We start from the raw sequence: 27,117 nt of genomic DNA, 5'->3' as shown, positions 1-27,117 counted from the left end.
CACTGGTTGTTGGTCGAGGAAGGATTGGAAAATGTCTGTAAAAACACCAGCATTCAATACGTACAATAGGCTGACTAGGGAGGTGATTTCCCAGCAGTCAACGTCCCGCAATAAGAGCTACAACACTAATATTGGTGTAAACTCTTGATAGTTGTGTTCTGTGGGTGTCCCGGAGTAGTCTGATACCCCATTTCATTTATTCACAATACAATAAAAGTTCCTTATTGAACGCGATTCAAATGGTTACAAATAGTTGAATCATGCCATATTTTGGACTAGATAATGCTAAACAAGGTTGGAATGTTGTTATATTAATAAATGTTTAAAAAAACCAATAATGAATGAATTAGAAAATCTGTTGAAATAACACTGTTAGATGTATTAGAGCTTAGAATTGCATTGGAGGCATACTTATATCTCAACAGATTTTCTAAATTATGCTACTTTCATTAATACCATGGTACTACTGTGGTACATTCATTAATACCATGGTACTACTGTGGTACGTTCATTAATACAGTGAGATATAAGTATGCCTCCAATGCAATTCTAAGCTCTAATACATCTAACAGTGCTATTTCAACAGATTTTCTAATGAATTCATTATTGGTTTAAAAAAATATATATATATATATAACAACATTCCAACCTTGTTTAGCATTATCTAGTCCAAAATATGGCATGATTCAACTATTTGTAACCATTTGAATCGCGTTCAATAAGGAACTTTTATTTTGAAGGCGAACCGCAAATGAAACTTTCGTGGCTAGTCTTTATTGTGGCTAGCTTCACATAGGTCAGATTCCTGATGATAATAACGTTGTAGATCAGTCGCAGTTGAGATGGACTCCTCTATGTACCTGTATGATGTCCCCCCAGTTTTCATTGAGACGTTTTGTAAGATAATCGACAGCGGTGATGACAGCCTCGGATGGCGCGGGCTCGGTGAGTAATGTGAACAAAGAAAAGTGTTACTTTCTGTGCGCGTTTTAAGCTGAATGATTATGGGTTTACCTAAACGGAAGTGTTGTGTACACTGTGGTACAGATTGTGTAGATTACATTTTAAAGATCTCTTCTGTGATAAATTCACATTCAGTTTTTTCCCCACCGCACTATGTACCGCTGTTAGTTTATAGCACATAGTATAATGTCACTATACCATCGGCAGACTGGGACAAAAATGTACAGTAGCGCTGGTATTTTAGCTACAGCAGCTCACATCACATCACTGCTCCATAAACCCTTTTCGAGGGCATTTGCCTCTTGCTTGCTCTCCCCTTCAAAATGTACCATGGTACTACTATGCTACTTTCATTAATACCATGGTACTACTATCCTACTTTCATTAACACCATGGTACTACTATGCTACTTTCATTAATACCATGGTACTACTATGCTACTTTCATTAACACCATGGTACTACTATGCTACTTTCATTAACACCATGGTACTACTATGCTACTTTCATTAATACCATGGTACTACTATGCTACTTTCATTAATACCATGGTACTACTATGGTACTTTCATTAACACCATGGTACTACTATGCTACTTTCATTAATACCATGGTACTACTATCCTACTTTCATTAACACCATGGTACTACTATGCTACTTTCATTAATACCATGGTACTACTATGGTACTTTCATTAATAAAATGGTACTACTATGGTACTTTCATTAACACCATGGTACTACTATGGTACTTTCATTAATACCATGGTACTACTGTGGTACTTTCACTTATACCATGGTACTACTATGCTACTTTCATTAACACCATGGTACTACTATGGTACTTTCAATAATACCATGGTACTACTATGGTACTTTCATTAATAAAATGGTACTACTATGGTACTTTCATTAATACCATGATACTACTATGGTACTTTCATTAATACCATGGTACTACTATGGTACTTTCATTAATACCATGGTACTACTATGCTACTTTCATTAATAAAATGGTACTACTATGCTACTTTCATTAATACCATGGTACTACTATGCTACTCTCATTAATACCATGAAACCTCTATGCTACTCTCATTAATACCATGGTACTACTATGGTACTTTCACTTATACCATGGTCCTACTATGGTACTTTCGTTAATACCATGGTACTACTATGCTACTTTCATTAATACCATGGTACTACTGTGGTACTTTCACTTATACCATGGTACTACTGTGGTACTTTCATTAATACCATGGTACTACTATGCTACTCTCATTAATACCATGGTACTTCTATGCTACTCTCATTAATACCATGGTACTACTATGCTATTTTCATTAATAAAATGGTACTACTATGCTACTCTCATTAATACCATGATACTTCTATGCTACTCACATTAATACCATGCTACTACTATGCTACTTTCGTTAATACCATGGTACGACTGTGGTACTTTCACTTATACCATGGTACTACTATGGTACTTTTGTTAATACCATGATACTTCTATGCTACTTTCATTAATACCATGGTAGTACTGTGGTACTTTCACTTATACCATGGTACTACTGTGGTACTTTCATTAATACCATGGTACTACTGTGGTACTTTCATTAATACATGGTACTACTGTGGTACTTTAATTAATACCATGATACTTCTATGCTACTTTCATTAATACATGGTACTACTGTGGTACTTTAATTAATACCATGATACTTCTATGCTACTTTCATTAATACCATGGTACTACTGTGGTACGTTCACTTATACCATGGTACTACTGTGGTACTTTCATTAATAAAATACAGACAATACAGCCACATTACCCTAACTCTGTTTATACAGGAGCCTCGGTTATGAGGTTTGCATCTAATTCTTGTATAAAATGAATGAGTAAAGATGAAACTATTTGTGAAATGATATAGTGTGATGTTAAACCTTTAATGTGAGAGAATTGTAATCCCTTTAAAGTTTAACTACGTCATTGGCCCGCCCCCGTGAGCACAGACATGATCTGGCGTCATGGAACCACCTTTTCTATGGTTACGAATAAAAAACCCTCCTAAGAAAATCCTCTTCAGACTGAGCAAACCCTCAGCGTGAGCTGTGATTGCAAATAGTTTAGACCACAAAAACCTCAGTGTAAACTAAGGTTGCAATGGTTGTTGAATTACTAACCATACCACGTGGAGCATTGGCTACACGTCTGGAAATGGTTCAACTGAGACTATCGTTCCCTACAGAATAAGAGAAAATCTTAGATACTAATTACTAGTCTGCAGCTAGAAATGATGTAAACCTGGGACGAGAATACCGACAACCGCCGAAAACATCTATTCTATGAGAACATGTCTGAATGGTACTCTGAAGTATCCATTATAACCACAAAAGACTTAGAGCTTCAGGGAAACAGAAAGAGAGACAGCGACTCGGATGAACTCTTCAGCAGACGGACTGATGATTCCAACAGAGATCACAACGACACATGGGCGTAAATATATATTGATTGCAATTATTCCAGAATGAGTGAGCGTTCATATGCAAGGGATTAGCATTTCAATTAATATAATTATCAATTGTGTAGTGATCCTTTTTGTCTTTCCCACTCTTTCTCAGTCCACACCCACTTCCCTTTGTCCACCAAGCCATCATATCAGCTTAGCCCACTAGGGAATCTTTCCTATCCTTGTTAGTAACATATATCTACTGTTTGTTTGTTTGTGCATTTCTGTGATTATTTAGTTAGTAAATAAATTATTAAGCCAATTGGTGTATGATTTATACAGTGGGGGAAAAAAGTATTTGATCCCCTGCTGATTTTGAACGTTTGCCCACTGACAAAGAAATGATCAGTCTATAATTTTAATGGTAGGTTTATTTGAACAGTGAGAGACAGAATAACAACAAAAAATCCAGAAAAACGCATGTCAAAAATGTTATAAATTGATTTGCATTTTAATGAGGGAAATAAGTATTTGACCCCCTCTCAATCAGAAAGATTTCTGGCTCCCAGGTGTCTTTTATACAGGTAAAGAGCTGAGATTAGGAGCACACTCTTAAAGGGAGTGCTCCTAATCTTAGCTTGTTACCTGTATAAAAGACACCTGTCCACAAAAGCAATCAATCAATCAAATTCCAAACTCTCCACCATGGCCAAGACCAAAGAGCTCTCCAAGGATGTCAAGGACAAGATTGTAGAGCTACACAAGGCTGGAATGGGCTACAAGACCATCGCCAAGCAGCTTGGTGAGAAGGTGACAACAGTTGGTGCGATTATTCGCAAATGGAAGAAACACAAAAGAACTGTCAATCTCCCTCGGCCTGGGGCTCCATGCAAGATCTCACCTCGTGGAGTTGCAATGATCATGAGAACGGTGAGAAATCAGCCCAGAACTACACGGGAGGGTCTTGTCAATGATCTCAAGGCAGCTGGGACCATAGTCACCAAGAAAACAATTGGTAACACACTACGCCGTGAAGGACTGAAATCCTGCAGCGCCCACAAGGTCCCCCTGCTCAAGAAAGCACATTTACATGCCCATCTGAAGTTTGCCAATGAACATCTGAATGATTCAGAGGACAACTGGGTGAAAGTGTTGTGGTCAGATGAGACCAAAATGGAGCTCTTTGGCATCAACTCAACTCACCGTGTTTGGAGGAGGAGGAATGCTGCCTATGACCCCAAGAATACCATCCCCACCGTCAAACATGGAGGTGGAAACATTATGCTTTGGGGGTGTTTTTCTGCTAAGGGGACAGGACAACTTCACCGCATCAAAGGGACGATGGACGGGGCCATGTACCGTCAAATCTTGGGTGAGAACCTCCTTCCCTCAGCCAGGGCATTGAAAATGGGTCGTGGATAGGTATTCCAGCATGATAATGACCCAAAACACATGGCCAAGGCAACAAAGGAGTGGCTCAAGAAGAAGCCCATTAAGGTCCTGGAGTGGCCTAGCCAGTCTCCAGACCTTAATCCCATAGAAAATCTGTGGAGGGAGCTGAAGGTTCGAGTTGCCAAACGTCAGCCTCGAAACCTTAATGACTTGGAGAAGATCTGCAAAGAGGAGTGGGACAAAATCCCTCCTGAGATGTGTGCAAACCTGGTGGCCAACTACAAGAAACGTCTGACCTCTGTGATTGCCAACAAGGGTTTTGCCATCAAGTATTAAGTCATGTTTTGCAGAGGGGTCAAATACTTATTTCCCTCATTAAAATGCCAATTATTTTATGATAAGTGGGTCCCGTGTGGCTCAGTTGGTAGAGCATGGTGTTTGCAACGCCAGGGTTGTGGGTTCGATTCCCACGGGGGACCAGTATGGAAAAAATTTATGAAATGTATGCATTCACTACTGTAAGTTGCTCTGGATAAGAGCGTCTGCAAAAATGTAAACAACATTTTTGACATGCGTTTTCTGGATTTTTTGTTGTTATTCTGTCTCTCACTGTTCAAATAAACCTACCATTAAAATTATAGATTGATAATTTCTTTGTCAATGGGCAAATGTACAAAATCAGCAAGGGGTCAAATACTTTTTTCTCTCACTGTAGAGGGCCATTGGCTTATGTTACCTTAATTAATGATAGTGCATGTCATGTTCCCGCTGCCCACTAAGCTGGGTTTAATATTAGTCAGCATATACAGCCAAAACATTAAGGAACTGGCAGTACATCTGTGTCAAAGTCTCTTTTCCTCTCGTTTTTCTATTTAATTTAATATAAAACCATCTGTGTTTGTCATAGAAAGATGGGACTAGTTTCTGTGGATGCGGACAGATTTCCAGCATTGTGCTTCATTTGAAGCAAGCCGTGATGGGCCCTCCCGATGAGCAAATTACATTTCAGGCGGGACTTTCCAGCATCCGATGGCGGTGGATATGTGATGGAATCCGACACCGGAGTCCCTAGTCACTGCAGTTAAATGTGATCTATGATATTGACAAGTCAAGTGGCCGCTTTAACAATGGAAAGACATGTCATCAAAGATGGAAGGCAGGCGTGGAAAGTGAGATAAGGTAGGACCCCTCTAGCCAATGAGGGGCCAGATACACGGCTCTTCCTCTCTGCTACAGATCAGAAACCCTCGTTGCCTTGCCGGCTGAAGAGACTATTTTATACAATATACAGCCAAAATATGAGGCCTAACTGGCAACAGTAGGATACATGATCTGTGTCAGTGTGCGTAAGTCTTCCTCTGTATTCTGCCTATCTCAACTGCACCACTGTTCTCTGCAGATCTCGGACCAGCACAACCAGAACTTTTAGCAAATAAGTGGGTTCATTTCAGACATTTAGCAACATCAGCACAACATGTCTTCTTTTGCTCTTAAACTGTTTCAGCACCAGCTTTCTGTTTTCATGATCCATGATGTTCTGTTCTGACTGTTTCAGCACCAGCTTTCTGTTTTCATGATCCATGATGTTCTGTTCTGACTGTTTCAGCACCAGCTTTCTGTTTTCATGATCCATGATGTTCTGTTCTGACTGTTTCAGCACCAGCTTTCTGTTTTCATGATCCATGATGTTCTGTTCTGACTGTTTCAGCACCAGCTTTCTGTTTTCATGATCCATGATGTTCTGTTCTGACTGTTTCAGCACCACCTTTCTGTTTTCATGATCCATGATGTTCTGTTCTGACTGTTTCAGCACCAGCTTTCTGTTTTCATGATCCATGATGTTCTGTTCTGACTGTTTCAGCACCAGCTTTCTGTTTTCATGATCCATGATGTTCTGTTCTGACTGTTTCAGCACCAGCTTTCTGTTTTCATGATCCATGATGTTCTGTTCTGACTGTTTCAGCACCAGCTTTCTGTTTTCATGATCCATGATGTTCTGTTCTGACTGTTTCAGCACCAGCTTTCTGTTTTCATGATCCATGATGTTCTGTTCTGACTGTTTCAGCACCAGCTTTCTGTTTTCATGATCCATGATGTTCTGTTCTGACTGTTTCAGCACCAGCTTTCTGTTTTCATGATCCATGATGTTCTGTTCTGACTGTTTCAGCACCAGCTTTCTGTTTTCATGATCCATGATGTTCTGTTCTGACTGTTTCAGCACCAGCTTTCTGTTTTCATGATCCATGATGTTCTGTTCTGACTGTTTCAGCACCAGCTTTCTGTTTTCATGATCCATGATGTTCTGTTCTGACTGTTTCAGCACCAGCTTTCTGTTTTCATGATCCATGATGTTCTGTTCTGACTGTTTCAGCACCAGCTTTCTGTTTTCATGATCCATGATGTTCTGTTCTGACTGTTTCAGCACCAGCTTTCTGTTTTCATGATCCATGATGTTCTGTTCTGACTGTTTCAGCACCAGCTTTCTGTTTTCATGATCCATGATGTTCTGTTCTGACTGTTTCAGCACCAGCTTTCTGTTTTCATGATCCATGATGTTCTGTTCTGACTGTTTCAGCACCAGCTTTCTGTTTTCATGATCCATGATGTTCTGTTCTGACTGTTTCAGCACCAGCTTTCTGTTTTCATGATCCATGATGTTCTGTTCTGACTGTTTCAGCACCAGCTTTCTGTTTTCATGATCCATGATGTTCTGTTCTGACTGTTTCAGCACCAGCTTTCTGTTTTCATGATCCATGATGTTCTGTTCTGACTGTTTCAGCACCAGCTTTCTGTTTTCATGATCCATGATGTTCTGTTCTGACTGTTTCAGCACCAGCTTTCTGTTTTCATGATCCATGATGTTCTGTTCTGACTGTTTCAGCACCAGCTTTCTGTTTTCATGATCCATGATGTTCTGTTCTGACTGTTTCAGCACCAGCTTTCTGTTTTCATGATCCATGATGTTCTGTTCTGACTGTTTCAGCACCAGCTTTCTGTTTTCATGATCCATGATGTTCTGTTCTGACTGTTTCAGCACCAGCTTTCTGTTTTCATGATCCATGATGTTCTGTTCTGACTGTTTCAGCACCAGCTTTCTGTTTTCATGATCCATGATGTTCTGTTCTGACTGTTTCAGCACCAGCTTTCTGTTTTCATGATCCATGATGTTCTGTTCTGACTGTTTCAGCACCAGCTTTCTGTTTTCATGATCCATGATGTTCTGTTCTGACTGTTTCAGCACCAGCTTTCTGTTTTCATGATCCATGATGTTCTGTTCTGACTGTTTCAGCACCAGCTTTCTGTTTTCATGATCCATGATGTTCTGTTCTGACTGTTTCAGCACCAGCTTTCTGTTTTCATGATCCATGATGTTCTGTTCTGACTGTTTCAGCACCAGCTTTCTGTTTTCATGATCCATGATGTTCTGTTCTGACTGTTTCAGCACCAGCTTTCTGTTTTCATGATCCATGATGTTCTGTTCTGACTGTTTCAGCACCAGCTTTCTGTTTTCATGATCCATGATGTTCTGTTCTGACTGTTTCAGCACCAGCTTTCTGTTTTCATGATCCATGATGTTCTGTTCTGACTGTTTCAGCACCAGCTTTCTGTTTTCATGATCCATGATGTTCTGTTCTGACTGTTTCAGCACCAGCTTTCTGTTTTCATGATCCATGATGTTCTGTTCTGACTGTTTCAGCACCAGCTTTCTGTTTTCATGATCCATGATGTTCTGTTCTGACTGTTTCAGCACCAGCTTTCTGTTTTCATGATCCATGATGTTCTGTTCTGACTGTTTCAGCACCAGCTTTCTGTTTTCATGATCCATGATGTTCTGTTCTGACTGTTTCAGCACCAGCTTTCTGTTTTCATGATCCATGATGTTCTGTTCTGACTGTTTCAGCACCAGCTTTCTGTTTTCATGATCCATGATGTTCTGTTCTGACTGTTTCAGCACCAGCTTTCTGTTTTCATGATCCATGATGTTCTGTTCTGACTGTTTCAGCACCAGCTTTCTGTTTTCATGATCCATGATGTTCTGTTCTGACTGTTTCAGCACCAGCTTTCTGTTTTCATGATCCATGATGTTCTGTTCTGACTGTTTCAGCACCAGCTTTCTGTTTTCATGATCCATGATGTTCTGTTCTGACTGTTTCAGCACCAGCTTTCTGTTTTCATGATCCATGATGTTCTGTTCTGACTGTTTCAGCACCAGCTTTCTGTTTTCATGATCCATGATGTTCTGTTCTGACTGTTTCAGCACCAGCTTTCTGTTTTCATGATCCATGATGTTCTGTTCTGACTGTTTCAGCACCAGCTTTCTGTTTTCATGATCCATGATGTTCTGTTCTGACTGTTTCAGCACCAGCTTTCTGTTTTCATGATCCATGATGTTCTGTTCTGACTGTTTCAGCACCAGCTTTCTGTTTTCATGATCCATGATGTTCTGTTCTGACTGTTTCAGCACCAGCTTTCTGTTTTCATGATCCATGATGTTCTGTTCTGACTGTTTCAGCACCAGCTTTCTGTTTTCATGATCCATGATGTTCTGTTCTGACTGTTTCAGCACCAGCTTTCTGTTTTCATGATCCATGATGTTCTGTTCTGACTGTTTCAGCACCAGCTTTCTGTTTTCATGATCCATGATGTTCTGTTCTGACTGTTTCAGCACCAGCTTTCTGTTTTCATGATCCATGATGTTCTGTTCTGACTGTTTCAGCACCAGCTTTCTGTTTTCATGATCCATGATGTTCTGTTCTGACTGTTTCAGCACCAGCTTTCTGTTTTCATGATCCATGATGTTCTGTTCTGACTGTTTCAGCACCAGCTTTCTGTTTTCATGATCCATGATGTTCTGTTCTGACTGTTTCAGCACCAGCTTTCTGTTTTCATGATCCATGATGTTCTGTTCTGACTGTTTCAGCACCAGCTTTCTGTTTTCATGATCCATGATGTTCTGTTCTGACTGTTTCAGCACCAGCTTTCTGTTTTCATGATCCATGATGTTCTGTTCTGACTGTTTCAGCACCAGCTTTCTGTTTTCATGATCCATGATGTTCTGTTCTGACTGTTTCAGCACCAGCTTTCTGTTTTCATGATCCATGATGTTCTGTTCTGACTGTTTCAGCACCAGCTTTCTGTTTTCATGATCCATGATGTTCTGTTCTGACTGTTTCAGCACCAGCTTTCTGTTTTCATGATCCATGATGTTCTGTTCTGACTGTTTCAGCACCAGCTTTCTGTTTTCATGATCCATGATGTTCTGTTCTGACTGTTTCAGCACCAGCTTTCTGTTTTCATGATCCATGATGTTCTGTTCTGATAAGTGACTGACAGAGAGCTGGTCTCACTGATAAGTGACTGACAGAGAGCTGGTCTCACTGATAAGTGACTGACAGAGAGCTGATCTCACTGATAAGTGACTGACAGAGAGCTGATCTCACTGATAAGTGACTGACAGAGAGCTGGTCTCACTGATAAGTGACTGACAGAGAGCTGGTCTCACTGATAAGTGACTGACAGAGAGCTGGTCTCACTGATAAGTGACTGACAGAGAGCTGGTCTCACTGATAAGTGACTGACAGAGAGCTGGTCTCACTGATAAGTGACTGACAGAGAGCTGGTCTCACTGATAAGTGACTGACAGAGAGCTGGTCTCTTTGATAATGTGCGTTTGACTTTGAATGTGAATTTGCTCCACCTCAGCTCAGCCAATCAGAAAACTGGTCTGACCCATCTTGGTAGGGATGCCAGCCATTGCTCACTGGTCAGCCAAATGCTCAGTATAGATTATTATGACAACAGAGAAATTGCGCAAAAGTCATATAAAAACACCAGCCGTGTCATTTTTTAAATATTGTTTTAAAATATATATATATATATATATATATATATATTTGGGTCAATTTCCACCAGCCCACCTCGTTTAAAGATGGTCCGGCCCTTCTGGCATTTGCCAGAATTGCCAGACGGCCAATTCGCCCATGCACTTTAAGAACGTGCTTCCTGTTGTAAATATGTTTATTTCTCTACTTTATCTATCCCCCTTCAGCTGCGCGTATTGTGCCAAGTTGGATGGAGGTGCGACGCACTGAGAGGCTGGAGGCAATAGGCAAGAGCCCCACGCGAGAACTCATCTGGTCGTGGGCGCAACAGAACAAAACTGTTGGGGACCTTGTGAATGTGTTGGAGGATATGGGTCACTACAGAGCTCTACAGCTCTTTATTCCTCAAGGTAAGGGACTAGATTAGACTATATGACGGTGCAGTCTGTGTCAGTTTCGTATAGTATTCTACACCTCATGGCTTCCACAACTGTAGCTTGTTTTTCAACTGAAGCAAACCCTTTGGTTTCACTTCTGTAATGTCATTGTTGCGTAAACTTCCTCTATTCGTGTGCAAGCACTCAACACTGTCAACAAAACATTTAGCAATCTGTCAGCCTGAACATTTTCAGTGTCCTGCTACACTAATGGTTGATAATGTAGGTCTATGTTATTAGTGGTTAATAAAACAGTGAAATGTTGTCTTTTCAGAAACACAGTATTCCTTCCCCAACAGTGGACCATCAAAGAGCAGCAGGGATAACCCCTCACCTCCTCAGTCACCCGTGGTAGGCTACTAGTCATGTCATATCTATTAATCAAACCCCTCCCCTCCTCAGTCACCCGTGGTAGGCTACTAGTTATGTCATGATATATCTATTAATAAAACCCCCTCCTCAGTCACCTGCGGTAGGCTACTAGTTATGTCATGATATATCTATTAATCAAACCCCCTCCTCAGTCACCCGCGGTAGGCTACTAGTTATGTCATGATATATCTATTAATCAAACCCCCTCCTCAGTCACCTGCGGTAGGCTACTAGTTATGTCATGATATATCTATTAATCAAACCCCCTCCTCAGTCACCTGCGGTAGGCTACTAGTTATGTCATGATATATCTATTAATAAAACCCCCTCCTCAGTCACCTGCGGTAGGCTACTAGTTATGTCATGATATATCTATTAATCAAACCCCCTCCTCAGTCACCCGCGGTAGGCTACTAGTCATGTCATGATATATCTATTAATCAAACCCCCTCCTCAGTCACCCACGGTAGACTACTAGTTATGTCATGATATATCTATTAATCAAACCCCTCCCCTCCTCAGTCACCCGCGGTAGGCTACTAGTTATGTCATGATATATCTATTAATCAAACCCCCTCCTCAGTCACCCGCGGTAGGCTACTAGTCATGTCATGATATATCTATTAATCAAACCCCCTCCTCAGTCACCCGCGGTAGGCTACTAGTTATGTCATGATATATCTATTAATCAAACCCCCTCCCCAGTCACCCGTGATAGGCTCCTAGTCATGATCACCCTATTATGTTATGATCCATGTAGTTTGTGTTGAACTTGAAATGAATAATCTCCCTTTTATAGAGACGAGTCATTTTCACCTTAATGAATGTATGAAAGTGTGTCTCAAATGGGTCCCTGTTGTCTATGTAGGCTAGTCCATGTGTCACCCTGTAATTCATCCTTTGTTACACTGTAATAACTGTTGTGTGTTGTGTGTTCCATGTTGTGTGTGTTTTTGTCATCATGTCCTGTTTTCTCAGTCACCCCCACCTGACAGTGAGTCAACCCAACCTGGTTGGAACCAGTCTAATTATCATGTGTCTGGTGAAGGTACTTGACTGAAAGGTTGCTGAGCCGACAGTGAAAAACTGCCTGTGTGCCCTTGAGCAAGTCACTTAACCCTAATTTGTTCCAGGGGCGCCGTACTACTACCTTGTAAAACAATACATTACACTACACCTATCCGATGTATGTGACAATGTTATTATTCTTTTTATTTTGTATGTCTTGTCCACCTGTTAATATTTCTAATGAGATGAATACATTAGATTGCTGAGTCATTTCATTGTTTCAGTAGGAATTGTATTCGTCATGCTATGTTAGTACTTCTATCACATGTTCTTATGTTGGGTCATCAAAAACATCACACCTCATCAAAACATCACACCTCATCAAAACATCACACCTCATCAAAACATCACACCGCAGCATCTGTTGAGATGGTCCCTAGATACAACAGACTGATGTGTTGTCCCTAGATACAACAGACTGATGTGTTGAGATGGTCCCTAGATACAACAGACTGATGTGTTGAGATGGTCCCTAGATACAACAGACTGATGTGTTGAGATGGTCCCTAGATACAACAGACTGATGTGTTGAGATGGTCCCCTAGATACAACAGACTGATGTGTTGAGATGGTCCCTAGATACAACAGACTGATGTGTTGAGATGGTCCCTAGATACAACAGACTGATGTGTTGAGATGGTCCCTAGATACAACAGACTGATGTGTTGAGATGGTCCCTAGATACAACAGACTGATGTGTTGAGATGGTCCCTAGATTACAACAGACTGATGTGTTGAGATGGTCCCTAGATACAACAGACTGATGTGTTGAGATGGTCCCTAGATACAACAGACTGATGTGTTGAGATGGTCCCTAGATACAACAGACTGATGTGTTGAGATGGTCCCCTAGATACAACAGACTGATGTGTTGAGATGGTCCCTAGATACAACAGACTGATGTGTTGAGATGGTCCCTAGATACAACAGACTGATGTGTTGAGATGGTCCCTAGATACAACAGACTGATGTGTTGAGATGGTCCCTAGATACAACAGACTGATGTGTTGAGATGGTCCCTAGATACAACAGACTGATGTGTTGAGATGGTCCCCTAGATACAACAGACTGATGTGTTGAGATGGTCCCTAGATACAACAGACTGATGTGTTGAGATGGTCCCTAGATACAACAGACTGATGTGTTGAGATGGTCCCTAGATACAACAGACTGATGTGTTGAGATGGTCCCTAGATACAACAGACTGATGTGTTGAGATGGTCCCTAGATAGAACAGACTCATAAATAATATTGAGGGCATTATGTGGAACATCCAATGAGAGGAAGCTTCTGAGAGGTATCCAATTCCCTATTTCACTTCCCTTTTTATTTTGTGGTTTCATTGACGACCAGTATCACAGGGTGCAACCCAAATGGGCACCCTATTCCCTAAATAGTGCCCATGGGTCAAAAGTAGTCCGCTATGTAGGGAATAGGGTGCTGTTTGGGACGTAACCATACGGCTCATTGAACATGTGTAAAAGTACTAGTGAGAATGCTGAGGTTTTTCCTCGTTACTCTGCGTATGTTCTAAGTATTCTCACCTTGTTGCTAGGTAGAAACCACAGGCTTAGTGTTTTCACTTTGTTGCTAGGTAGAAACCACAGGCTTAGTGTTTTGACCTTGTTGCTTGGTAGAAACCACAGGCTTAGTGTTTTGATCTTGTTTCTAGGTAGAAACCACCGGCTTAGTGTTTTCACTTTGTTGCTAGGTAGAAACCACAGGCTTGTGATCACCTACTCAGACGTCATAGAGGGAACTAGACATTTTCACCAGGACATGAAGATCTCTGAGGGCAGCTTCTCTGCTGTCTACAGAGTGGTAAAGGGAAATGAAACCTTCGCTGTCAAGCTCTTTAAGCAGGTACTGACACTCCCACTCCATACCGTGCTCCATTTATAAAAGTCATCTTTTCAAAATGACCCTGGCTTGATGGAGATGAAATATAATAAAGGTCATTATTCAACTAGAGAGACATTTATTTGGTTATGTGCTTCAAAAGGACTGAGGACATACACAACACAGTTCAAGTGTTTGTTGGTCTTCTTCGTTGGTCTGTACAGGTGCAGAAAGCCTCATGGAGGAAGTTGTGGGATCTATTCAGGAGAGAGATGGAAGTTCATCATCTGTATGTCTAACTACTCCATTCATCCTCCATTTTAGATTGTTTCTTTATGTCTACCTACTCCATTCATCCTCCATTTTAGATTGTTTCTGTATGTCTACCTACTCCATTCATCCTCCATTTTAGATGGTTTCTGTATGTCTACCTACTCCATTCATCCTCCATTTTAGATGGTTTCTGTATGTCTACCTACTCCATTCATCCTCCATTTTAGATGGTTTCTGTATGTCTACCTACTCCATTCATCCTCCATTTTAGATTGTTTCTGTATGTCTACCTACTCCATTCATCCTCCATTTTAGATTGTTTCTGTATGTCTACCTACTCCATTCATCCTCCATTTTAGATTGTTTCTGTATGTCTACCTACTCCATTCATCCTCCATTTTAGATTGTTTCTGTATGTCTACCTACTCCATTCATCCTCCATTTTAGATTGTTTCTGTATGTCTACCTACTCCATTCATCCTCCATTTTAGATGGTTTCTGGGTAAATATTTACCACTGAAATCCATTAGGACATATCAATAGTCTTTCGCACACATCTTCTCCTAATTGTAAAAAATGAAAATCTGTTGTCAGTGACTTACCTGGTTAAATAAAGGTAAATATCTGTCTTTTACTAATCATCAAATCTGCCTGTTTATCCTTCAGCTACCAGCATCCTAACATCTTAGAGCTGTTGGGTTGTTACTCTGATGGGGATCGTTACTGGCTGGTATACCCTTACCTTCCCAACGGATCACTGTTCCACAGACTGCATGACCAGGTGAGATGTTCTATTCTATACCCCCTACCTTCCCAACAGATCACTGTTCCACAGACTGCATGACCAGGTGAGATGTTCTATTCTATACCCCTTACCTTCCCAACGGATCACTGTTCCACAGACTGCATGACCAGGTGAGATGTTCTATTCTATACCCCCTACCTTCCCAACGGATCACTGTTCCACAGACTGCATGACCAGGTGAGATGTTCTATTCTATACCCCCTACCTTCCCAACGGATCACTGTTCCACAGACTGCATGACCAGGTGAGATGTTCTATTCTATACCCCCTACCTTCCCAACGGATCACTGTTCCACAGACTGCATGACCAGGTGAGATGTTCTATTCTATACCCCCTACCTTCCCAACGGATCACTGTTCCACAGACTGCATGACCAGGTGAGATGTTCTATTCTATACCCCCTACCTTCCCAACGGATCACTGTTCCACAGACTGCATGACCAGGTAAGATGTTCTATTCTATACCCCCTACCTTCCCAACGGATCACTGTTCCACAGACTGCATGACCAGGTGAGATGTTCTATTCTATACCCCCTACCTTCCATTTTATTCTACTAAACTACTATTCTATTCTATTTCAATGCCAAATATATCAGTGTATCTGTCTCTGTGGTGGACAGACTGTATGGTAGTAGGTGTATTGATGTTTAAATGCTAACATGTCTCGCCTCCTGCATCTCTCTGTAGAACGTAGTGCCTACTCTCTCATGGCAGGAGCGTCTGGACATCATCAAGGGGATGGCTAAGGCTGTACATCACCTACACATGGCCCAGCCCTGCACTGTGGTCTGTGGTAACATAACAAGGTACCAGCTCAAACCCCTAGTCAATAACATAACAAGGTACCAGCTCAAACCCCTAGTCAATAACATAACAAGGTACCAGCTCAAACCCCTAGTCACTAACATAACAAGGTACCAGCTCAAACCCCTAGTCAATAACATAACAAGGTACCAGTTCAAACCCCTAGTCAATAACATAACAAGGTACCAGCTCAAACCCCTAGTCAATAACATAACAAGGTACCAGCTCAAACCCCTAGTCAATAACATAACAAGGTACCAGCTCAAACCCCTAGTCAATAACATAACAAGGTACCAGCTCAAACCCCTAGTCAATAACATAACAAGGTACCAGCTCAAACCCCTAGTCAATAACATAACAAGGTACCAGTTCAAACCCCTAGTCAATAACATAACAAGGTACCAGCTCAAACCCCTAGTCAATAACATAACAAGGTACCAGCTCAAACCCCTAGTCAATAACATAACAAGGTACCAGCTCAAACCCCTAGTCAATAACATAACAAGGTACCAGTTCAAACCCCTAGTCAATAACATCACAAGGTACCAGCTCAAACCCCTAGTCAATAACATAACAAGGTACCAGCTCAAACCCCTAGTCAATAACATAACAAGGTACCAGCTCAAACCCCTAGTCAATAACATAACAAGGTACCAGCTCAAACCCCTAGTCAATAACATAACAAGGCACCAGCTCAAACCCCTAGTCAATAACATAACAAGGTACCAGTTCAAACCCCTAGTCAATAACATAACAAGGTACCAGTTCAAACCCCTAGTCTATAACATAACAAGGTACCAGTTCAAACCCCTAGTCAATAACATAACAAGGTACCAGCTCAAACCCCTAGTCAATAACATAACAAGGTACCAGCTCAAACCCCTAGTCAATAACATAACAAGGTACCAGCTCAAACCCCTAGTCTATAACATAACAATGTACCAGCTCAAACCCCTAGTCAATAACATAACAAGGTACCAGCTCAAACCCCTAGTCAATAACATAACAAGGTACCAGTTCAAACCCCTAGTCAATAACATAACAAGGTACCAGCTCAAACCCCTAGTCAATAACATAACAAGGTACCAGCTCAAACCCCTAGTCAATAACATAACAAGGTACCAGCTCAAACTCCTAGTCAATAACATAACAAGGTACCAGCTCAAACCCCTAGTCTATAACATAACAAGGTACCAGCTCAAACCCCTAGTCAATAACATAACAAGGTACCAGCTCAAACCCCTAGTCAATAACATAACAAGGTACCAGCTCAAACCCCTAGTCAATAACATAACAAGATACCAGTTCAAACCCCTAGTCACTAACATAACAAGGTACCAGCTCAAACCCCTAGTCAATAACATAACAAGGTACCAGCTCAAACCCCTAGTCACTAACATAACAAGGTACCAGCTCAAACCATTAGTCTAGTCACTCACCTCACCCCCCTTTCACCCCCTAGCCTAGTGGTTAGAGGCAGGTAGCCTAGTGGTTAGAGTGTTGGACTAGTAACCGGAAGGTTGCAAGATCAAATCCCCAAGGTAAAAATCTGTCGTTCTGCCCCTGAACAAGGCAGTTAACCCACTGTTCCCCGGTAGGCCGTCATTGTAAATAAGAATTTGTTGTTAACTGACTTGCCTCGTTAAATAAAGGTTCAATAAGAAAAATGTCAGGGTCTTGGTGAATGATGGGACCAGGAAAGAGACAGACTTTTTTTTAAAGCATTGGTTTTAGCATAGCATAACACAGCATATCACAGTATAACATAGCCTAGCATAGCATAACACAGCATATCACAGTATAACATAGCCTAGCATAGCATAACACAGCATATCACAGTATAACATAGCCTAGCATAGCATAACACATTTCCAAAGATCCCAGTCACACCTGAGTTCCAAAGATCCCAGTCACACCTGAATTCCAAAGCGTATTCTCTCTGTGTAGTTCTAACATACTGCTGGACGAGCGGCTGCAGCCCAAGCTGTCTGATTTTGGGACGGCCTGTCTCAGACCCCACTCTGTCAGTCAGAGCTGCACCGTTACCTTGGATACGACCTTCGGAACCCTGGGCTACCTGCCGGAGGAATACATCCGAGACGGAAAGCTGTCCGTCAGTCTGGACGTGTTCAGCTTAGGAGTGGTGAGTTAGTGAACACTTGACAAAAAATGCTCTGAAACATATTTTTGACAAAACAATCCTCTTTCAACAGACGTGGTCTTTGTCAGCTACTTGTGACTAATACTGGATAAACTGATCTGAATGCCAGAACATAGCTGTTTGTGAATTGATTGGATGTCTATGACCAGAACCTGTTAATAAGAACCTATTTCTTCTTTAGGTTATAATGGAAATATTAACGGGACGGAAAGTTAGAGAGGAGACTCCTAAACACACCCTGCTGGTGAGACTAGAATTACATTTTGTTACTTTCGGAAATTGCACATTGCATTGAAATGCTTGCAAACACATGAAATAATGCTGGATTGCTGGATACATGCAGTCTGGTTCATGCTACCTCCCTCCCATCCAGAGAGACGTCCTAAGTGGAGAGGTGGAGGACACTGGCAGTGTAGACTCCTGTCTTCAGTATCTGGACCCGAGAGCTGGTCTTTGTCCCCACTCTATGTCCTTTACCTTGTTGCGTCTAGCCCTGGACTGCACCTCTACACGACCACGCAACAGACCCACCATGGAGAATGTGAGTCAACTCAATACAATTCAATGCAATCCAGTTCAATTTAGTTCAATTCAATTAAATTCTACTTTATTGAGTTGGGTAAATGTGAGAATAGGGACATGAACCTGACTTTTAGAGTCAAGGTTCAGGGTAGGACTGTTTGTTTGATTTTCCACTGAATCAGACCTGAATCAGACCTGGGCAGAAAATAGTTTATTTTGTAGTTTGTTTGAAAATACCAACTTTTGAAATACTCGAGGTAGTCGAAGATAGTTTAGGTAGAATTTGAGCTAGTCGAAGATAGTTTAGGTAGAGTTTGAGCTAGTCAAAGATAGATTAGGTAGAGTTTGAGCTAGTCGAAGATAGTTTAGGTAGAGTTTGAGCTAGTCGAAGATAGTTTAGGTAGAGTTTGAGCTAGTCGAAGATAGTTTAGGTAGAGTTTGAGCTAGTCTAAGATAGTTTAGGTAGAGTTTGAGCTAGTCGAAGATAGTTTAGGCAGAGTTTGAGCTAGTCGAAGATAGTTTAGGTAGAGTTTGAGCTAGTCAAAGATAGATTAGGTAGAGTTTGAGCTAGTCGAAGATAGTTTAGGTAGAGTTTGAGCTAGTCGAAGATAGTTTAGGTAGAGTTTGAGCTAGTCGAAGATAGTTTAGGTAGAGTTTGAGCTAGTCTAAGATAGTTTAGGTAGAGTTTGAGCTAGTCTAAGATAGATTAGGTAGAGTTTGAGCTAGTCGAAGATAGTTTAGGTAGAGTTTGAGCTAGTCGAAGATAGTTTAGGTAGAGTTTGAGCTAGTCGAAGATAGTTTAGGTAGAGTTTGAGCTAGTCGAAGATAGTTTAGGTAGAGTTTGAGCTAGTCGAAGATAGTTTAGGTAGAGTTTGAGCTAGTCGAAGATAGTTTAGGTAGAGTTTGAGGTAGTTGTTTTGATATTCAAATACAGGTCTCAGGAAAAGAATACCTCACCAATAGCCAAATCATATTTGAAGGTATTTGAATATATGCAAGTTATTTGAAAAACTAAAAAATATTTATTTGGTGGCTGCCAAATATTCGATGAAGAACCCAAAACTATAACAGTTAGTTGAATTCGTCTAAATACATGATAATTAGCACATAGTTTGGAGGCTCTCAGATATGAATCTTAATATAGTCTATAGCCTAGAATAAAATAAATGAGGGACATGGAATCACCTCAACATTAGAGAAGATTAACAAAATGACTGACAAATATGTTCCTAATGAGTGACATAAGGTTATACGGTAATGAGTGACATAAGGTTATACGGTAATGAGTGACATAAGGTTATACGGTAACACTTGACATCCAGTTCTTGTACATATGTAGTAACTTTGTGATTATTACAATAGCAACATTGTTGTTACATAGGACTTTGGAAATGTCTTTATAATTACACAATAATGGAGTTATTAAATGAAATAAGGAACAGTCACTATTCTGGTGTAGAGAAGTTACAAAATTCTCAGCTCATTGCTATGCAATTCAAATGCAATTACCAAATTATTATGTAACAAAATGCTAATACAAGGTAATTAAAGTTGTTTTACTCCGGCACAAGAACAGTTTAATGTTAAAGGTTACTTAGAATGCTAACAGTAACAAAATATGGATATTAAGTGTTGAAAGCAAACGAAATATCCCAAAACTGCCTTCTCGAATCAACTACAGCCAAGGTAGGTGGAAAATCATGTTAGTTTATATTCTGAGTAAATTATCCCTTTAAAGATGGTGTAGTGTGTGTTTAAAACAAGAACACTTCCTCTCAGATGGACAAAGAGGATCGACGTTGTTTGCAAATGGATTTGAATTACTCTGCAGTATTTTCAGGTATTATAAAATGAATTGCAGCTTTGAACCGTTTCAGTGGCATGTTGAAAGAGTCATACAGTACAGATGTAGGATCTTAGTTTGAGCCAGTTTGCTACAGCAGGAAAATAATCCTCAGCAACAGGAAATGTGAATTATGTGGATTATAATGAATGGACATTTTTGTATTGGTTGACACATTTTTCATTAGGGCAAATCAAATCTGAAATGTTAAAGTCAATATTACAAACTTTAGAAGCCTTTTCAAAACTCAAATACACTACAAGTTTGCATTTTCTGCTGTGCAGGAAAATTCTCAGCAACAAAAGTGTGATCAAAGTAAGATCCTACATCTGTAGTTGAGCGTCACAATTTATGTTTACTTATCTGTAAAAAAAAAAAGGACATTTAGGAGAATGGACATTTACAGAATGTTCACATAGAAATGTATTGTGAAGATCAAATATGACTGTCAGATAGATTGGAATAGGATAGGAGATTGGGCTCTGTTCATTCTATTTCTATCTTCAATATACAATTCTAGATACAGCCCTGTCATTGGTTGAAGACAGCCAATCCAACATACAGTTCTAGATACAGCCCTGTCATTGGTTGAAGACAGCCAATCCAACATACAGTTCTAGATACAGTCCTGTCATTAGTTGAAGACAGCCAATCCCATACAGTTCTAGATACAGTCCTGTCATTAGTTGAAGACAGCCAATCCAACATACAGTTCTAGATACAGTCCTGTCATTAGTTGAAGACAGCCAATCCCATACAGTTCTAGATACAGCCCTGTCATTAGTTGAAGACAGCCAATCCAACATACAGTTCTAGATACAGTCCTGTCATTAGTTGAAGACAGCCAATCCCATACAGTTCTAGATACAGTCCTGTCATTAGTTGAAGACAGCCAATCCAACATACAGTTCTAGATACAGTCCTGTCATTAGTTGAAGACAGCCAATCCAACATACAGTTCTAGATACAGTCCTGTCATTAGTTGAAGACAGCCAATCCCATACAGTTCTAGATACAGTCCTGTCATTAGTTGAAGACAGCCAATCCCATACAGTTCTAGATACAGTCCTGTCATTAGTTGAAGACAGCGAATCCAACATACAGTTCTAGATACAGTCCTGTCATTAGTTGAAGACAGCCAATCCCATACAGTTCTAGATACAGTCCTGTCATTAGTTGAAGACAGCCAATCCAAGATACAGTTCTAGATACAGTCCTGTCATTAGTTGAAGACAGCCAATCCAACATACAGTTCTAGATACAGTCCTGTCATTAGTTGAAGACAGCCAATCCAACATACAGTTCTAGATACAGCCCTGTCATTAGTTGAAGACAGCCAATCCCATACAGTTCTAGATACAGTCCTGTCATTAGTTGAAGACAGCCAATCCAACATACAGTTCTAGATACAGTCCTGTCATTAGTTGAAGACAGCCAATCCAACATACAGTTCTAGATACAGCCCTGTCATTAGTTGAAGACAGCCAATCCCATACAGTTCTAGATACAGTCCTGTCATTAGTTGAAGACAGCCAATCCAACATACAGTTCTAGATACAGTCCTGTCATTAGTTGAAGACAGCGAATCCCATACAGTTCTAGATACAGTCCTGTCATTAGTTGAAGATAGCCAATCCAACATACAGTTCTAGATACAGTCCTGTCATTAGTTGAAGACAGCCAATCCAACATACAGTTCTAGATACAGTCCTGTCATTAGTTGAAGACAGCCAATCCCATACAGTTCTAGATACAGTCCTGTCATTAGTTGAAGACAGCCAATCCCATACAGTTCTAGATACAGTCCTGTCATTAGTTGAAGACAGCCAATCCCATACAGTTCTAGATACAGTCCTGTCATTAGTTGAAGACAGCCAATCCAACATACAGTTCTAGATACAGTCCTGTCATTAGTTGAAGACAGCGAATCCCATACAGTTCTAGATACAGTCCTGTCATTAGTTGAAGACAGCCAATCCAACATACAGTTCTAGATACAGTCCTGCCATTAGTTGAAGACAGCCAATCCCATACAGTTCTAGATACAGTCCTGCCATTAGTTGAAGACAGCCAATCCCATACAGTTCTAGATACAGTCCTGTCATTAGTTGAAGACAGCGAATCCCATACAGTTCTAGATACAGTCCTGTCATTAGTTGAAGACAGCCAATCCAACATACAGTTCTAGATACAGTCCTGTCATTAGTTGAAGACAGCGAATCCAACATACAGTTCTAGATACAGTCCTGTCATTAGTTGAAGACAGCCAATCCAACATACAGTTCTAGATACAGCCCTGTCATTAGTTGAAGACAGCGAATCCCATACAGTTCCAGATACAGTCCTGTCATTAGTTGAAGACAGCCAATCCCATACAGTTCTAGATACAGTCCTGTCATTAGTTGAAGACAGCCAATCCAACATACAGTTCTAGATACAGTCCTGTCATTAGTTGAAGACAGCCAATCCAACATACAGTTCTAGATACAGTCCTGCCATTAGTTGAAGACAGCCAATCCCATACAGTTCCAGATACAGTCCTGTCATTAGTTGAAGAGCCAATCCAATAGTTTCTGAAATGCTGTCACTTCCTGAGATCTGTATTCAAATAGTTTTTTTGAAGTTGTCCTTTTTTGAGGATCTGTTTTCAAGTAGTTGTAGTCACCTCCAAAGTAACTATTTGTTTCTCTGAAAGCAGCGTTAAAACTAGAGTTCTCTTAGGTCTGGACTGAACTCTGAAAGCAGCGTTAAAACTAGACTTCTCTTAGGTCTGGACTGAACTCTGAAAGCAGCGTTAAAACTAGAGTTCTCTTAGGTCTGGACTGAACTCTGAAAGCAGCGTTAAAACTAGAGTTCTCTTAGGTCTGGACTGAACTCTGAAAGCAGCGTTAAAACTAGAGTTCTCTTAGGTCTGGACTGAACTCTGAAAGCAGCGTTAAAACTAGACTTCTCTTAGGTCTGGACTGGATACTGTAGCTAGGTGAAGGGCTGACTAGACAAATGAGAACAAAAGTCATTTACAGCCTCTCGATATCTGTGGACTTAGTAAATATTGACTTTATGAGTCATACTAGATTTCTGTCTGTCCATTTCTGGTGAGTGAAGAGATTACTGCTTTTATTTACAGGTAAATCATTGATAGCACATTGTCTTTTACAATAATGAAATGGGTGTTCTCCCCCAACCTGCCTCTTCCAGGTGTTACAGGTATTGAGCCAGCTGCTTCCCCTGCCGTGCCCACCTGAAGAGCAGCCACACACTCTGACCGACGAGGCCCCAGCTCCCCCTGCCTCTCCTGCCCAGACGGGACATGGCCCCAGCTCCAACCCCAGCCCCAGTGTGCCTGTGGAGGATGATGAGCTGCACAGTTACCCCATTGAGAACCCACAGCCAGCTCCAGCCCAGGGAGGGCCCTGTGAGTGTAGCCAGTCAGAGGTCACCTATCTGGGCAGTGGGGAGCGGAGCAGCCACCTGTCACGGGAGGGGCAGGGGAAAGAGCAGGACTAGGGGCTGATGAGGCTGACCAGAGCCTACAGACCAATGGAGAGCCAGTGGATCTTTACAGTAGCTGGCCAGTCCAGTGTAGCTGTTCAGCTGAGGTGGATGGACTGGGCTGTGAGGACTGTAGAGCCAATGGGTTTACTCCCTGCCCCTCAGACCTCCCTCAAGGCAAGTATTATGTTTGGGACCAGGAGTTATACCTCACCACCTTACATAACCAGGTTTAAGCCCAAGGCCCTACCTATGGAATGTAACTACCTATAGACTGTAACTATCTATAGACTGTAACTCCCTATAGACTGTAACTACCTATAGACTGTAACTACCTATAGACTGTAACTCCCTATAGACTGTAACTACCTATAGACTGTAACTACCTATAGACTGTAACTACCTATAGACTGTAACTCCCTATAGACTGTAACTCCCTATAGACTGTAACTACCTATAGACTGTAACTCCCTATAGACTGTAACTCCCTATAGACTGTAACTACCTATAGACTGTAACTACCTATAGACTGTAACTCCCTATAGACTGTAACTACCTATAGACTGTAACTCCCTATAGACTGTAACTACCTATAGACTGTAACTCCCTATAGACTGTAACTATCTATAGACTGTAACTATCTATAGACTGTAACTATCTATAGACTGTAACTACCTATAGACTGTAACTCCCTATAGACTGTAACTACCTATAGACTGTAACTCCCTATAGACTGTAACTACCTATAGACTGTAACTACCTATAGACTGTAACTCCCTATAGACTGTAACTACCTATAGACTGTAACTACCTATAGACTGTAACTCCCTATAGACTGTAACTCCCTATAGACTGTAACTACCTATAGACTGTAACTCCCTATAGACTGTAACTATCTATAGACTGTAACTACCTATAGACTGTAACTCCCTATAGACTGTAACTACCTATAGACTGTAACTCCCTATAGACTGTAACTCCCTATAGACTGTAACTACCTATAGACTGTAACTACCTATAGACTGTAACTCCCTATAGACTGTAACTACCTATAGACTGTAACTACCTATAGACTGTAACTACCTATAGACTGTAACTCCCAATAGACTGTAACTATCTATAGACTGTAACTACCTATAGACTGTAACTACCTATAGACTGTAACTACCTATAGACTGTAACTACCTATAGACTGTAACTCCCTATAGACTGTAACTACCTATAGACTGTAACTAGGACCTGGAGGTTATCCAGGTTGGGTCAAAGGGTCAAGGAAAAACTGTGTTTTAGCTATAGAACCTGGTTGTATAAAAATGAAGATTTCAGAGATAATTTCTTCTTTACCCAGCAGCCAATGTTGAGTCAGACTCACATACTGGAACCTTGGTTTAATTCTAATTGTTCTGTCTATGTTACAGGTGACCTCAGCTTCTCTTCCCTCAGTATAGTGGACAACCCTGCCAAGCAGAGAATGATGAATAAGATTGATCTGTACAACAGAGGCCTCCTCAGAACAGAGGAACTCCTCTCTGTCTCCATCACCACCCAGGAGTGAGAAAGCTGATCTAGGATCTGCTTGCCCTCCACGAATCCTAATCTTAACCATTAGAGGGTAAAAACACAAAACAGACCCCAGACCAGCATCGAGGACAACTTCACTACTTTGAATGACACATGCATACAGTACATGGCCTGCAGAGAGAGAGGGTTAACTTATCCATATATCTGACTTAGTCATTGCTGGCCCTGGTTAAATGGCCTGGCCCTGGTTAAATGGCCTGGCCCTGGTTAAATGTCCTGGCCCTGGTTAAATGACCTGGCCCTGGTTAAATGACCTGGCCCTGGTTAAATGACCTGGCCCTGATTAAATGACCTGGCCCTGGTTAAATGACCTGGCCCTGGTTAAATGACCTGGCCCTGGTTAAATGACCTGGCCCTGGTTAAATGACCTGGCCCTGGTTAAATTATTTGGCCCTGGTTAAATGACCTGGCCCTGGTTAAATGACCTGGCCCTGGTTAAATGACTTGGCCCTGGTTAAATGACCTGGCCCTGGTTAAATGACCTGGCCCTGATTAAATGACCTGGCCCTGGTTAAATGACCTGGCCCTGGTTAAATGACCTGGCCCTGGTTAAATGACCTGGCCCTGGTTAAATGACCTGGCCCTGGTTAAATGACCTGGCCCTGGTTAAATGACCTGACCCTGGTTAAATGACCTGGCCCTGGTTAAATGACCTGGCCCTGGTTAAATGACCTGGCATGGCCACTCAGCCACAGGATACTGTAGATGGTGTCAAATCTCCCTTTCTCTAAATGACTGTACGGATCTGGGCTGGGTTTCCCAAAAAGCATCGTAGCACTATGATCATCTTTCGTCCATTTAGTTTCAATGGAATTAAGATGGTTAGTGCTACGATGCTTTTGGGAAATCCAGCCCTGGTAGGTGACAAGATGTGATGTTCATATGCTTGAATGATAGCAATCTATGTCCTTCATTGACAGTATATTATGCTAAAAATATATATTCTTGTAGAAAGATATTTATTATCTGCTGACAGATTCCATTTTATATTTGTTATTTATAAAATTAGGATATGATTTATACAGTACTTCTATAATAAAAACATTTTATAAAGATAATTTAAAATGAAAGTTCATGCTAAAACGTTAGCGTGTAGAAACAGTGCCAGGGAAACTAAACCAAAGCATGAATTGCTGTCATACCTTGTCCATAGACTACTTACAGGGTAAGGAAACCAATGTGTCATTTTGTAATTTGGGTCAACTATCCCTTTACTTATGTTTTGTAAGTTGACTTTACATTTTGTCATGCCTTTTATTAATAAAATAAGATTGACAATGTGG

General features: G+C 40.9%; 1 protein-coding gene across 1 annotated transcript; it reads left to right on the top strand.

Annotated features, from left to right (window-relative positions):
- Positions 1–787: 787 nt before the first annotated feature.
- Positions 788–27,114, top strand: LOC106609858 (interleukin-1 receptor-associated kinase 3). Its single transcript, XM_045722405.1, is given in 14 exon segments — positions 788–945; positions 10,863–11,045; positions 11,347–11,423; positions 12,423–12,438; positions 14,224–14,375; positions 14,576–14,640; positions 15,291–15,405; positions 16,119–16,237; positions 18,183–18,378; positions 18,578–18,640; positions 18,770–18,937; positions 23,960–24,245; positions 24,248–24,430; positions 25,672–27,114. Coding segments are annotated over 14 exon segments (1,863 nt in total). The 5' UTR covers positions 788–842; the 3' UTR covers positions 25,809–27,114.
- The last annotated feature ends 3 nt before the right edge of the window (positions 27,115–27,117 follow it).

Source organism: Salmo salar, chromosome ssa07, assembly GCF_905237065.1.
Source record: "Salmo salar chromosome ssa07, Ssal_v3.1, whole genome shotgun sequence".
Classification (NCBI taxonomy): domain Eukaryota; kingdom Metazoa; phylum Chordata; class Actinopteri; order Salmoniformes; family Salmonidae; genus Salmo; species Salmo salar.
Note: the sequence above shows the minus strand (reverse complement) of the source record. Positions and strands in the feature narration are given on the sequence as shown.